Raw genomic sequence first — 15289 nt, 5'->3', positions numbered from 1 at the left:
TGAATGTAAAGCCCTTATATGATGAGCTCGGGCTCAAATTCTCATCTTAGTTTCAAAACCAAGTCCAAGCTCTTATACGTACTATTCATGCAAATTAATTAAATACAAAAGTTAAAGGTATCGTAGATATAATAAAAGACTCGTTTTGATTAACAAATGTTTAACCTTTGCCAATTTAGTTTTAAAATAGTTTTAAGCTACGGGGTATTACATAAATCACATTTTAAAAAAGTAAATAAATAATGGGATTAAACAGCGAGCGATCTCAGCTCGGGCTCGGCTTGTTTTCAAATTAAGTTAATTTTAAGAGATTTTTTTTAAATTAATTAATGGGTTTAAAGTAAACTGAGCCTCTTAAACTCCCTTTGGTAATTACATAAAAGCCCTAATCAATTATCATTTGAGGTCACAGTTTCAAAAGGAATCATGGCTTGATGGAGAAGAATCCCCCGTGACTTCGACGGCAGTTACGATATTAACGGTAAGCATCCTTCCGATCATCAACAACACATTATTGTTTTGTACTAATTAATTCATCGTTCATTAGATTAGATTTTTATGTAAACAATCATTATAGGATCAGTTGTTAGGGTTTTACCAATACACTAAATGTTTATTAAATTTACAGAACTTAGAACTTAGTGGTGCAAACGAGCCGAGCACGAGCTTGGCTCGTGATTAGTTTTTCAAACTCAACCTTTTTACTATTTCTTAATTAATTATATATATATATACTAATTATAATTGTATATATATCATAATATGTGTTAATATTAAATTTATTAATTAATAATTATTGAAATTATATTATAAAAATTGTATTTCACAGAGCCAAGCCCGAGCTGGGCTCGTTTAACTTACACAAGGCTTGAGCTCGGCTCGTTTCAATCTTTATTAATAAAGCCCAAGTTTAGCTTTTGAGTAGTTTTCAAGCTATAGCTTGGTTTGGTTACTATTTCTCAATTAATTTTAATATATTTATACTTTTATTTATTTATTTATTTATTATAATTTTATATATATCATAATATATATTATTTAGTTATTTTTTCATAATATTGAATAGATTAATTAATAGTTATAAAAAATATATAGATATGTATTGTAAGTATTATATTAATGACATGCTCGTTTAGGCTCACGAGCCGGCTTGAGCTCGATAAGTGAAGCTCGGGCTTGAGCTTGTTTATTAAAAAAACTTACTTTTAGGCTTGAGCTTGGGCTCAAACTTGTTTAAGCTTAGCTTGATTGAGCTTTTTCACGAGCCAATCTCAAATAGCTTTCGAGCAACTCAACTCTTTTGCACCCCTAATTTTGTTGTTACGAGTGGGATTATACCAGGTTACCTTTTTTGATTTGTTCTTGTTTGATTGCATCCCAGTGATAACAACCACTGATAAGATCACCCGTGTTACGGTCAAAGATTCAGACACCATCAGTCAAATAGAACGCAAGATTCAGGGTAAGAAGAAATCTGGTTCTTCCACACTTATGAACATATTCATCAAGAACCTTGAAGGAAAGATCACCTATTATCTTGAAGTCAACCCTTCCGACATCATCGGCAACGTGAAAGCCAAAATGTCTGATTTTGCGCACGTGCTGGTCTTCAATGGTGTTGCTCTTGAAGATAGCGTTACACTTGCTGATTTAAACATCATCGACGGATCAACTCTTACACGCATTGATATGGTACCACAAGAAATGATGGAACTATTTGTGCATACTTTCACCAAAAAGACCATCTCTTTGATAGTCAGCCCCACAGATACCATCTCCAACGTGAAATTGTGGATCATGTATAAGGAGCGTGTTCCCGTTGACGAGCAAGTGTTGATCTTCAACGGAATGGCTATTGGGAACAGCGAGACCCTTTTCGACTTAGACATTCACGAGAAATCGACCCTCACACTTGTGCGTAGATCAAGGGGATTAATCAAGATATTCATCAAGACATTAGTAGGGAAGATCGTTACTGTGAAAGTCCATCTTTCAAACACCATTGGCGATGTAATATCCAAGATCCCGGGTGTGGTAGGTATTCCCCATGACGAGCAGAAGTTGAGCTTCAATGAATCAGTTCTAGCCAACATCGACACTGTTGCTGAATGTAACATCATGGAGGAATCCACTCTTGCACTTGTGCGCATATCAACGGGATATATGCAAATATTTGTCAAGACTCAAGGCGGAACGACCCTTACTCTGTACGTCAACCCCTCTGACACTGTCTACAATATGAAATCCAAGTTTGAGGATATGGAAGGTATTCCCCGCAGTGACGCGAAATTAATCTTTGCAGGGAGTCAACTGAAGGATAACTCTACCCTTGCTGAATGTAATATCCAGAAGGAATCAACCCTTCATAGTGTGTTAGTACTAAAGGGAGATTAGAGAAGCATATTTTATGAACCATTTAATATTTTTGTACTAAAACACAATGTCTTGTGTCTTTTGATGTTGCTCTCTTTGGTAAACTTGTGTACAAGTATTTGAATTTATAAATGGTTCGGTTAAAGAGAAATGGCTGTGTTCTTTAAAATTAAAACTAGTTTTAAAATGTTTGTGAGAAGACAAGCGATAAAACGTGTATGCAATGGATGAATTTCGTAAGTTTTTGTTGATAAATTAGGTGTGTGAGTTAACCATTTGGTATTTCAACAACTCAACCGATCTCAATATAAAACTGCTCTACATAGTTTTGTTATACCTTTGAATTACGATCATTAATATATGTAGTATGCATCCAAACTGTTCTTCTGGTGTAAAGAATTATCTTTATGAATTTATGAAGTGAAATGTTCTGTTTCAACCTTTTTTATTAATGCTTTTATAACGTGTAGGTCCCGAAACCGGATCAAACAACAAAATGAACTAAGGACTAGTCGTTCTTGGATCAACCTCACAACTAGTTGGCGGAAACAACTAGTTGGACCGAGATTTCGGATCTTGTGTGTGTGAAAGGGAGGCCGAAATATAGAGAGGAGGGTGAGGGAGTTGAGAGAGTTTTTGTTACTTGGAAGAATTGAAAATGCAAAGGGTTGTTTGGTGTATTCCATACACACACAATATATAGTGTGGGTATGTTATACACCATTCCATTAATAACAAGCCCAATAGGCTGTAACATCCCGAAATTTCTAAAGTAATATTTATTATATTATTTTGTCGGGTGAAATAAACGAGTTAGTGGAACGATAATAATAATAGCAAAATATGAAGACTTAGTAGGATAATTAGATGGGATTAGATATGGACCAAAAGGAAATATGGGCCTTCTGTCCATGGGCTTAAGGGAGTATAAATACCCCCTTAAACCCTAATCCTTTCCATTCCATCCATTTATCCATCCTAATCTCTACACACTCCAAAACACACACGACCCGAACCAAGATCCAAAGGCGAGGACCCGAGCTTGTTGGTGCTAGATCGTCGTGACGAACCAAAGCAACAAGACCAGCTCGTGTTCGTAGTTCGACTCATTTACGGTACGTTTATATCGAGAACTTGTTCGTTTAGGTTTGGATTAGTATAGAAATGATAAATCTGTGTTTGTATGGTAAAAACGAATCCAACAAAGCTAAACTTACTGAAAATGGTTACGATTTGATGGGTTAATCGATTGATAAAAGAACCCGTAACCTATATGCCTAAATCGCACCCTTTAAACCTCGATGTTAGGTCGATTTGATGGTTGGGGTTTGTAGGCGCTGGTCAGACGATTCCGTGGATACCTAAATCGAGTTATTTGGTTAAGAAACGAAGATGATTAAGGGATTTAAGCACGAACAGTAGCTGCAGCCGACAACTTCGTCTGCAAGCTAAGTTCGCCTGATGAACTTCGCCTAAAAGCTAAGTTCGCCTGCCTAAAAGCTAAGTTCGCCTGATGACAACTTCGCCTAAAAGCTAAGTTCGCCTGATGACAACTTCGCCTAAAAGCTAAGTTCGCCTGATGACAACTTCGCCTAAAGCTAAGTTCGCCTGATGACAACTTCGCCTAAAGCTAAGTTCGCCTAAGGTTTAACTTCGCCTAGAGTCAAGTTCGATTAGAAAATAAATTAAAACGATATGTAAAAGTAATCTAATACTAGGCCACCAGATTAAATCAGGCGAGTATTGATACGTGTAACTTATACAGTCAGCCGAGCTCAGTTAAAGAAGGGATTTACAACTATCGGAGGAAGAAGCAGAGTTCAGGTGAGTTTCTAGCCCCATTTATGTGTTATGTTTTCGGGGCTGTGTGCATACTCAATATGTTTGTTAATACGCTTATCCTAAGAGATAAGTGTATGCCTTATGTGAATAATGTGAAATGTATGAATGATTGCTTGATGTTACGTGAACGATCTTCGGATATTGCACGTACTGTCAGGTTGTAACGCTATATATAAGGTAAGTAAGATATGTATGCTTATGTGTATGATCGTGATAAGTTAATAAAAGAATGAAAGGATGGTTGTATGGTTGTATGGTTACGAAAAGGGTACCGAGCCCTAATAATACTCGAGGTATGATGTATGGTTGTATGGTAACGAAGAGGGAATCGAACCCTACTAATATTCGAGAACTAGGGAACCGAACCCTACTAATATTCTAGGAAAGAGGGACCGAGCCCTAATAATACTCGAGGAAAGAGGGTACCGAGCCCTAATAATACTCGAGGAAGGAGGGTACCGAGCCCTAATAATACTCGAGGAAGGAGGGTACCGAGCCCTAATAATACTCGAGGAAGGAGGGTACCGAGCCCTAATAATACTCGAGGAATGTAGGGCGTAATGCTCATTATAACGTAAGATATGAAAGTAAGTTAATACAAATGAAAGTATGAAAGTATGAAAGTATGAATGAAAGAATATAAGTTTATGTGTATTGTATAGTGTATGATTAACTAGAACTCACTCAGCGTAGCTGACTTTTAGTATGCACGCAGGTGAGTAGAATGAGACAGCTAGCTTGAGCGGGCACATGGTGGGCGAATAGGAGACTGGCATCTGAAGACTCAAGATGTTTTAATGTAATTGACGTTTATTTTGAAAGACAAGAATGTTTAATTAAGGCAAGCTTTGGATTGTTGTAACGTTTCATGAAAGTTTTTATATTCCGCGAAAGTTTTAATGAACTCTGATTTGTAAGAACTGTGTTTATGAGTAAATCCGACGCTAAAGTAAGGCTACCAGGTTCGGGGCCTTACAAATTGGTATCAGAGCATAAGTTCGAGAGATTTAAGCATCCTACATGCTTAGACTCGAACAGAGAATGAGAGTTAAAATGAGAAAGAAAGAAGATGCCAGTTCAAGATAGCCATGTGTCACTCAAGCAAGCCAAGTAAAGGTAAAGTGTATGGTAAATGGTGTATGTTAATGTTGGCTTATTTGCTAAATGAAGAATGAGTGCAGGTTAGGGATAGGATTAATTGATCTTAACTGATTAACTGTTTAAGAGTGTAAACAAGCACAAGTGAAATCATGAAGGGAAGTATGTAGAACCTGAGGAGTAACGCAAATAGTTAATTACACTTGATCAACGTCATTAACTACTTACTTTACAAATCATGTGCTAAATAATTCCTAGAGTGATGACGTTTATGTTTTCCCTTTTAGAATACTAATGGCTGGAGCTGGAGAAATTGTTGGAACTGGAGGTCGCACTGGACGTCGTGGCAGGCCTCGTCTTGTCCGGCAACCCTCGGTAGAAGAAGCTTCCAACACCGGAGACGAAGGAGGCGCGGCTGGAGGAAACTCGAGCAACAACGAAGGACATCAACTTGACCCTGCTGTTCTAGCTGCCATTTCCCAAGCTGTGGCAACTGCCATGAAGACTGGGAATCCCGAAGGATCTGCTGGAAGAATTGCTGAAGGATCAGGAGAGAATGGTGGGAAGGATGGTGAGGGAGTGAAGGGTGACTCGAGTGAAGCTGGATCTGTCAAGGTTGGTGATGGGAAGAGAGGTCGAGGTGGGTGTAACTACAAGTCCTTCAAGGGATGCGACCCGCCGAAGCTGACTGGTTTGGGAGACGCAATCGCTACTCTTCAATGGATAACCACTATGGACAAGATTATCCGCATTAGCGAATGTCGTCCCGACCAAGCTGTGGGTTATGTTACTCAGTCATTTGAGGAAGAAGCTATGTATTGGTGGGAAAGTGTGGAGCAGAGAAAGACTAGGGATGAGATCAAGGCGTTGAGATGGGACGATCTGAAAGAGTTGGTGATGAAGAAGTTGTGTGCAGATGCCGAGGTTGAAAGGACGGAGATGAAGTTCCTGAATTTAAAGGCCGGTATGATGACGCATCGTGAGTATACAACTGAATTCAACCGACTATCTAGGTTGGTGCCTAATATGGTTGACACTGAGGTCAAGAGAATCAAATGTTATGTGAGGGGATTGCCACAAAAAGTCCGCATATTAGTCAGGGCAAATAAACCTGCTACTTTTGACTCTGCTGTTGAACTTGCAGAAGTGGTTTATGCTGACCTGGCTGAGGACGATGTGGTGGTGGAGGAAAAGAAGGAGAAGAAATGGGCTACCTCTGCTAAGCGGTCTGGCGAGATGGTGACAACAACTGATGGGAGGAAGGCCAAGGTTGGGAACAAGGATGCATGTAAGACGTGTGGGCAAGTGCACCAGGGAGAATGCAGGACTGGGACAGACAGGTGCTATCGGTGTGGAAAGAGTGGGCATTACTCTCGAGAATGCCCTGATCGTCCAAAGTGCTTCAAATGCGAAAAAGCTGATCACATGGCTAGGGATTGCAAGGAATCAGGGGCGGGAGGTGCGAAAGGATAAAGACTTGGGGAAACTGCAGGGAGGAACACTTGATGAAGGAATAATTGCTCATGCAATGGTTTTATTAAATTACATTTGCTTAAGAACTTGTTTTGTGTTAAGGTTTAAAACTTATGTTTATCAGTGACGTGTAATATATTGAGTTTGGTTAAGAATGATTATTATGTTATGATGAAATGTTGTTTTAGACAATAGTGTTAAAAGTAATAATCGAAGCCTTGGAAGGATGAGATGAGTCTTGGTACATCGAGGGTCTCATGGACAAGCTACCTTAAATAGCTAAAACACATGACCACCATTCGATGGCTGCAAAGTCGGGAGTAAGAAGGATAACTCAGAAAGCAAAGGTGATTCAATAAAGTGTGCGATTATAAAGAAAAAGGTATTCCTTTTACAAAGGTATTCCTTTTAAAGAAATAAGCTAGGTTTCGGGGACGAAACCTCTTTAAGGAGGGAAGACTTGTAACATCCCGAAATTTCTAAAGTAACATTTATTATATTATTTTGTCGGGTGAAATAAACGAGTTAGTGGAACGATAATAATAATAGCAAAATATGAAGACTTAGTAGGATAATTAGATGGGATTAGATATGGACCAAAAGGAAATATGGGCCTTCGGTCCATGGGCTTAAGGGAGTATAAATACCCCCTTAAACCCTAATCCTTTCCATTCCATCCATTTATCCATCCTAATCTCTACACACTCCAAAACACACACGACCCGAACCAAGATCCAAAGGCGATGACCCGAGCTTGTTGGTGCTAGATCGTCGTGACGAACCAAAGCAACAAAACCAGCTCGTGTTCGTAGTTCGACTCATTTACGGTACGTTTATATCGAGAACTTGTTCGTTTAGGTTTGGATTAGTATAGAAATGATAAATCTGTGTTTGTATGGTAAAAACGAATCCAACAAAGCTAAACTTACTGAAAATGGTTACGACTTGATGGGTTAATCGATTGATAAAAGAACCCGTAACCTATATGCCTAAATCGCACCCTTTAAACCTCGATGTTAGGTCGATTTGATGGTTGGGGTTTGTAGGCGCTGGTCAGACGATTCCGTGGATACCTAAATCGAGTTATTTGGTTAAGAAACGAAGATGATTAAGGGATTTAAGCACGAACAGTAGCTGCAGCCGACAACTTCGCCTGCAAGCTAAGTCGCCTGATGAACTTCGCCTAAAAGCTAAGTTCGCCTGATGACAACTTCGCCTAAAAGCTAAGTTCGCCTGATGACAACTTCGCCTAAAAGCTAAGTTCGCCTGATGACAACTTCGCCTAAAAGCTAAGTTCGCCTGATGACAACTTCGCCTAAAGCTAAGTTCGCCTGATGACAACTTCGCCTAAAGCTAAGTTCGCCTAAGGTTTAACTTCGCCTAGAGTCAAGTTCGATTAGAAATTAAATTAAAACGATAAGTAAAAGTAATCTAATACTAGGCCACCAGATTAAATCAGGCGAGTATTGATACGTGTAACTTATACAGTCAGCCGAGCTCAGTTAAAGAAGGGATTTACAACTATCGGAGGAAGAAGCAGAGTTCAGGTGAGTTTCTAGCCCCATTTATGTGTTATGTTTTCGGGGCTGTGTGCATACTCAATATGTTTGTTAATACGCTTATCCTAAGAGATAAGTGTATGCCTTATGTGAATAATGTGAATGTATGAATGATTGCTTGATGGTACGTGAACGATCTTCGGATATTGCACGTACTGTCAGGTTGTAACGCTATATATAAGGTAAGTAAGGTATGTATGCTTATGTGTATGATCGTGATAAGTTAATAAAATAAGGAAAGGATGGTTGTATGGTTGTATGGTTACGAAAAGGGTACCGAGCCCTAATAATACTCGAGGTATGATGTATGGTTGTATGGTAACGAAGAGGGAATCGAACCCTACTAATATTCGAGAACTAGGGAACCGAACCCTACTAAGATTCGAGAACTAGGGAACCGAACCCTACTAATATTCGAGGAAAGAGGGACCGAGCCCTAATAATACTTGAGGAAAGAGGGTACCGAGCCCTAATAATACTCGAGGAAGGAGGGTACCGAGCCCTAATAATACTCGAGGAAGGAGGGTACCGAGCCCTAATAATACTCGAGGAATGTAGGGCGTAATGCTCTTTATAACGTAAGATATGAAAGTAAGTTAATACAAAAGAAAGTATGAAAGTATGAAAGTATGAATGAAAGAATATAAGTTTATGTGTATTGTATAGTGTATGATTAACTAGAACTCACTCAGCGTAGCTGACTTTTAGTATGCACGCAGGTGAGTAGAATGAGACAGCTAGCTTGAGCGGGCACATGGTGGGCGAATAGGAGACTGGCATCTGAAGACTCAAGATGTTTTAATGTAATTGACGTTTATTTTGAAAGACAAGAATGTTTAATTAAGGCAAGTTTTAGATTGTTGTAACGTTTCATGAAAGTTTTTATATTCCGCGAAAGTTTTAATGAACTCTGATTTGTAAGAACTGTGTTTATGAGTAAATCCGACGCTAAAGTAAGGCTACCAGGTTCGGGGCCTTACATAGGCACCAAGTACACAAGGCCTCGGGCCCAATACATATAAACGTAAACGAACGAAAACGTAAACTAAAATGATACAAATACGAAAGACTCAATTAAACAAAACCGGGCCTTACAATCTCCCTCTAGTCTTTTGGTATTTGTCTTATTTCCTTCTCACCACTCACATTCGGACTCAAAGTCAAATACACCATTTGGGTCTTCTTCGAAAGGCTGCTTTTCAACAAGTAATCTGAAAAACTTGTTGAACTTTCCAACGATGGCGTCCGTGTAGTCACGACAGACATCTTCGACTGTGCATAGTGGCGACTCAGTTAGCTTCCTGAGGTCGCGGAGTCCAAATCTAGTCAATTCGTGCTCATCAAAGAACGTGAGCTCGTGACTACGAGTGCAATGCATGATAACATCATCGAATTTGTTGTTGAGTTAGACCTTGCATGCATGTTTTCCAATATGCTAATGCTGTAGTATTTGATTCCTCTTCTTGACCGACTTCTAGCAGGATCAGCAACAGGAGCGACAACATGCTTGTCAACAATTGGCTCAACATTTTCCAAGTTGGCGGTGTGTCGGGTTCGGGGGAATAGTTGATGTCGTCATCATCATCTTTATTTTCTTCACCGGCTTTCTGAACTGAAGGAACGGTATCTGCAAAAGAACAAACGTTAAATAAAAAGGAGAGCTCGGCCTCCACCTCAGTTTCCGTTTCCCTCGTGTTCTCAGCCTCCTTTGACGGCCCAGCATCAGCCGTCTTATTTTCAGTGGCATCACCACTACCACTTCCATTACCACCACCATTTCCACGAGTATCATCATTGCTATCATACTCATCCTCATCCTCATCCTCGTCATCTCTCTTCTGAATCATCATCGTCTCCATCCAAGCGCTTGTCAAGATATATTTTATCGGGTCAACACTTAACAAACAATGCAATGAGGACCTTGTAGCAAACAAAAGCCCATTTTGACTAAATACTTAAAAATTAAAATAAAATTTTAAAAAATAAAAGAAAATATAATTAAAATTTTAAAATAAGTTTAAAGTAAAATAAAATAGAAAGAGAAACTTTTATACAGACACAAAATTTAGACAAAACTTAAACTAAGTTTAAAATAAAAAGATTTACAAAATGATAAAGCAAAAAACTTAAAAACTAAATTAAGAGTTAAAACCAAAAAAAATTAGAACAAAATAAGATAAAGTCAAATATTTGAAAACTAAATTAAAAACGAAAAAATCAAAATAAATTTAAAAATAAAATTAAAAGTAAAAGTAAAAGTAAAATAAGATAAAATCATATTAAAAGAAATGTAAGTTAAACTAATTTTAACATGTGAAATAAAAATAAAAATTTAAAATTTAAAAGAAGGAGAAAATTAATATTATATTAATTAATCATATTAATTAATTTACAAAATAAGCTATTAATACTTATTTTTGGTGAGAAAGATCACAACATGGAATCATATTGTCTATGGTGTCCTAGATCACACTTCTATTTGGATATTATTATGCCAAGAACCCAAGGTCGATTGTAGATATGTTTGTCCACTTTAAACTTAACAAGTATTTTGATTTCATCGTGATACGTTAAGGTACAATTTGGCACAATACTTGTGTGGTCCCCTGTGAATCCGACATGTTACAAACTCCATCATACCTCGGGCATACTTTGTGTTCATCAGTATCACCCCGAATTGACTCCGACCCCCTAATGATTGATCAAAACATTTTGAGCTTCATAGACTTTTTGCAAACTTTTCTTTTAAACAATATGTAAATGTTGAACCATGGACTTACTAGCCTTGTTGACTTATGCCTTCATATAAAGTGTTTAGGACTTACTTGTTTGCCCCGCGTTACGTGGTTCTAATATACCCCTTTTTGTTTGATAAAATTATCAACAATTTTGTTGATTTTGAATATTTTTTGAGTATTTTGCAGTTTTTCTGCTTTTTCAATAATTTTTGATTTTTTCAATATTTGAAGCTAAAGCAAGAAATAATTTTCATTGTGACCAATCACTAACGGGCTCGTGTATGACTGACTATTAGGATTTTTGCCTTCATTAATATGACTTATTTGGAGTCGGCAACCGCTTCATAAGAGTGTAACCACTAGCATAGGCAGATATTTAAGTTTATATCACTATGATACTTACTCATTTGTTAAGCCTATCTATACATCAAGCAATGATCTTGTTGGTTTTTGATCTACTCTTTTCATGTGCTAGGATCACCTGAGATAATTTCCTATCATTTTCCAAAGGTCGGATCGATTTCTCAAAATTTTCTTTAATATTATTCGACTCTTTCTAAACAGGAGCTCCCTCTAAACGAGAGATTATACATTTAAGGCTTTTTGAGGTTTTCTTGAATAAAATAACGAATATATAAATATTTTTGGAAGTCAAGTGACTAAAATTTTGATTTTCTTAACAAAAGTAAAATCTTTTTGGTGAGTTAAGACTCATTTTCTCCCTCTAAAATTGTGACATATTTGAAAAATATTTACAAATTTTATATACAAAAAGATAAAAGAAATTTGAAATAAAATGAGATGAAAATTAAAAAGAAAATTTAAAAACAAAATAAAAATAAAATAAAAGTTTCAAATTTTAAAATTTTTAAAAAATAAATCTGAAAATAAAAGTTTAAAATTTAAAATAAAAGAAAATTTAAGCTAAATTAAAAAGAAAACTAAATTAAAAAGAACTTAGATAAAATAAACTTTTAAGAAAAAAACATAAAATTAAATTAAATAAAACAAAATAAAATTAAAATAATTTTAAAATAAAAATAAAACAAAAAAAATTAAAACTTAACTTTGTACAAAAGAGATCATGCCAAGTGACTCAACGAGAAACAAAAATCTGGCACGATCAAAGGCTTTAGTAAACAGGTCTGCATAGTTGTTATCAGTATCGACCCGTTCTTTTATGACAAGCTTTCGGTTCAGATATGAGAGATGCTAAGCAAGTTGTGGTTTAGTTGTTCCACCAAGTTGACATCTTCATATGTCAGGACTCCATTTGACACTTTTCCTTGTTTTGAAATATTTCCACCCATATCTCCAGCAAAAGAAACGTATCCGCCATTGAACGGTTTAATGTCAAATAGCAAGGATTCGTCTCCTGTCATGTGTCGGGTACAACCACTATCCAAGTACCAAATACTGTTTACAGAATGTCTTGGCTGACCCTTCACACATTAGCAGTTTAATTAGATAGAGGTTCCCGAGACTTAGTTGTCTCGGGAGGGTCAAATGTCCTTTTCTCATTGTTGTTTATGAAGTTGTGGGACGTGTCAGAATCAGAAGAGCAGTCTTTAGGATTCCATGCACGAGCAGGTTTCCTGTTTTTAAAAGATTTTTGAGACTGTCTCCTTCTTGGTTTTAAAACAACATCCTCAGATTTGTCAATATTTGGATGTCTTTTCTGCCTTTTTTTGATGAATTCTCAGACTTGTCAGTCTTTGAATTCCTTTTTGCTCTCTCATTCTTGGTTATCCAAAAAGGAGGTTTATCATTCTTTTTATTTCTGGATCTCACATCCATTTCGCTGGCAGAACTGTCAGGTTGATCATTTCTTGTTCTTGAGCTTGGTTTACCTCTTGAACGGAATTGATTAAACCTACTGTTCGTTTCTCTTTTCATCTTATGCCAGCTCTTGCAATGTCTTGCAAGGTGAGACGGGTTACCACACACAAAACAAAGTTTTCTTCTATCTTCCCTATAGAAACCATTAGAATGATAATACATGGGTTGTGGCGAATAAGGATATGGTTGTACGGGAACAAACAAGCTGTCAGATCTATAACCCCGATCATCAAAAACATTTGTATAGAAAGAGTTCACATAATCTTGTGGATAATAACCATAGTAGCTATTATCAAATTGATTGTACAGTTGAGGTTGATAATATTGATTTGTGGATTGATAAAAATTGTTTCTATGAGGTGGCACATATTTACCAGATGTACTTGCCTTTTCCTTTTCAAAACGATTTTCATTAATTTTAGTCTCCTCAACTTTACAATCTTTTGACGAGCAGCTGAGTAGGTTAGTATTCACAGAAACCGTTTCATGCACAGTTCTGTCAACAATGGTTTCATCAAAAATAGTTTTACAATCACTATCGGAAATAGAAACATCATTTTCATTCAAGAGACGTGCCAACATGAACATTCTCATCAGATACATCATTGTTCAAAATGTTTTTGGAAACAATATTATTACAAACAGGGTTGTTAATAGATGAATCAAAAAGTAAGTTTTTATCTCCAGAACCCATGTTTGTTTCCATACACCCATTTTCTTCTGCACGACATGCTGCAGAAGATGAATCACTATTAGGATTAACTGAGGAATTAGCTGAAATTACAATCTTGGGAGCTGCAGGAACAAATGTCTGTGATATGGGTACATGACCAATACCGTAGACCATTTCTTCCTCAGGAGGAGAGTTAAAATCAAAGTGAGGAAGGCTAGTATAGTTATTGTTAAACGGTGGTGGTACAGCAGAACTATCATAGCCTAAACCAGTCTTTAATCTTAATTCCATTTGTGACCCAATTAGTTTATTCAGTTTCTCAAAAGCTAATTCAAAGTTTTCTATGGCAATCTTCTTTTGGGTTAACTCAATTTTCTAATTTAACAATTTTAGCGTTTAGTTCAACTACTTGATTTTCATGACGCTTTGCTAAATTTCTAGCAAATGAAACTTGTTCCCTAAGATCGGACATATCATTACCATGAGTGTTAATTCTAATAGTGTAAATCTTTGCAGCCTTTTTAAGATCATCATTCTGAACTCTAATGCTATCAATTTGTTCAAGAATTTTAGCATTATGGTTTCTATAATGAATAACTTTATCAATACATTCTTGAGAGCAAAGTTTGTGTACCTCGGGAATGAGCGAGGCAGGTGAAGGAATTCCATCAATGGTGCATGACGAGGTGCTTTCTTGACTACTTCTACTTGCAGCACACTCGGGGATGATAGGACTTGCTTGACTGCTCACACTCGCATCACTTGTCTCACCTTTATTTTCTCTACACCAAGACTTGATGGTAGAAGTCAACTCTGAGAGTGTTAAGGTATCCAGGTTTGTCGTTCTCCTGATGGTAATCACACTGCTATACCATGCGTAAGACAGTGAATCCAAAAACTTCATGTTGATCTCAGACAACCTAGGGATGATACCGACACTACTCAATTTAGTAACGAGTCACTCAAATCTGTTGATGAGAGAGGCAATCGATTCTCCTTGAATATGTTTAAACTTGTTGAATTCTTCTTTTAACATGTCCATTCGGTTCTCCCTCATATCTAGATTTTTTTTTTGACAAATAAACCCAAAACCTTTTCTTGGACTGGCCCGAAGAAAGATCTTATCAACTTTGAAACCTGAAGTAAGTAATTCTAAATTCCTGAAATAACCCTCAAGTTAGACTCGTGTCAAACCTTTTAAGAATCGCTTGAAGTTAGTTAGCCCGTTTTAACTCTAAATTAACCAAAATGTCCTTCGCGAGAAACTTGACCGATGTCAAATTTTCACAAATCTTGTAAACGGTTTTCAACACCTAAGATTGCTTCTGGTAATACAAGTTCACCAAATAAAGTGTCTAATTTGAATGCAGTGTTATGTGAAGACAACCCAAATCTTCCAATGGTTTTGGGTTTTCTTTTCCTTTTCCTTTTCCTTTTTTTATATGGATTCCATAATAAACATGGCCCCCACACAAAATAAATGTCTAGTAATGTTTACAACATAATGATCGGACTTCAAAGAAAATTAAATTGCGCTTTTTAATTTTTCAATGAAGTACATCTTCTCTTTTCATTCTTTCTTAAAAAACAGAGATCTGCTCTCCACAAATCCCAACAACAGATCCGAAATACCAAGCTGGTTTGCAATTTCTGTCCCCAGCCAAGATCAACGAACACCTTGAACAGATTCTGTT

The 15289-nt window shown here is 36.9% G+C and overlaps 1 protein-coding gene across 1 annotated transcript; it reads left to right on the top strand.

Annotated features, from left to right (window-relative positions):
• The first annotated feature begins 378 nt into the window (after positions 1-378).
• Positions 379-2394, top strand: LOC143557279 (uncharacterized). The gene is made up of 2 exons (XM_077046390.1): positions 379-481; positions 1382-2394. The coding sequence occupies exon 2, from the start codon at positions 1492-1494 to the stop codon at positions 2392-2394; it is 903 nt and encodes a 300-aa protein (XP_076902505.1). The 5' UTR covers positions 379-481; positions 1382-1491.
• Positions 2395-15289: the final 12895 nt, after the last annotated feature.

This window comes from Bidens hawaiensis, unplaced genomic scaffold (assembly GCF_021521415.1).
Source record: "Bidens hawaiensis isolate Kalapana, Puna unplaced genomic scaffold, B.hawaiensis_p1.1 tig00018852_1, whole genome shotgun sequence".
Taxonomy (NCBI): Eukaryota; Viridiplantae; Streptophyta; class Magnoliopsida; order Asterales; family Asteraceae; genus Bidens; species Bidens hawaiensis.
Note: the sequence above shows the minus strand (reverse complement) of the source record. Positions and strands in the feature narration are given on the sequence as shown.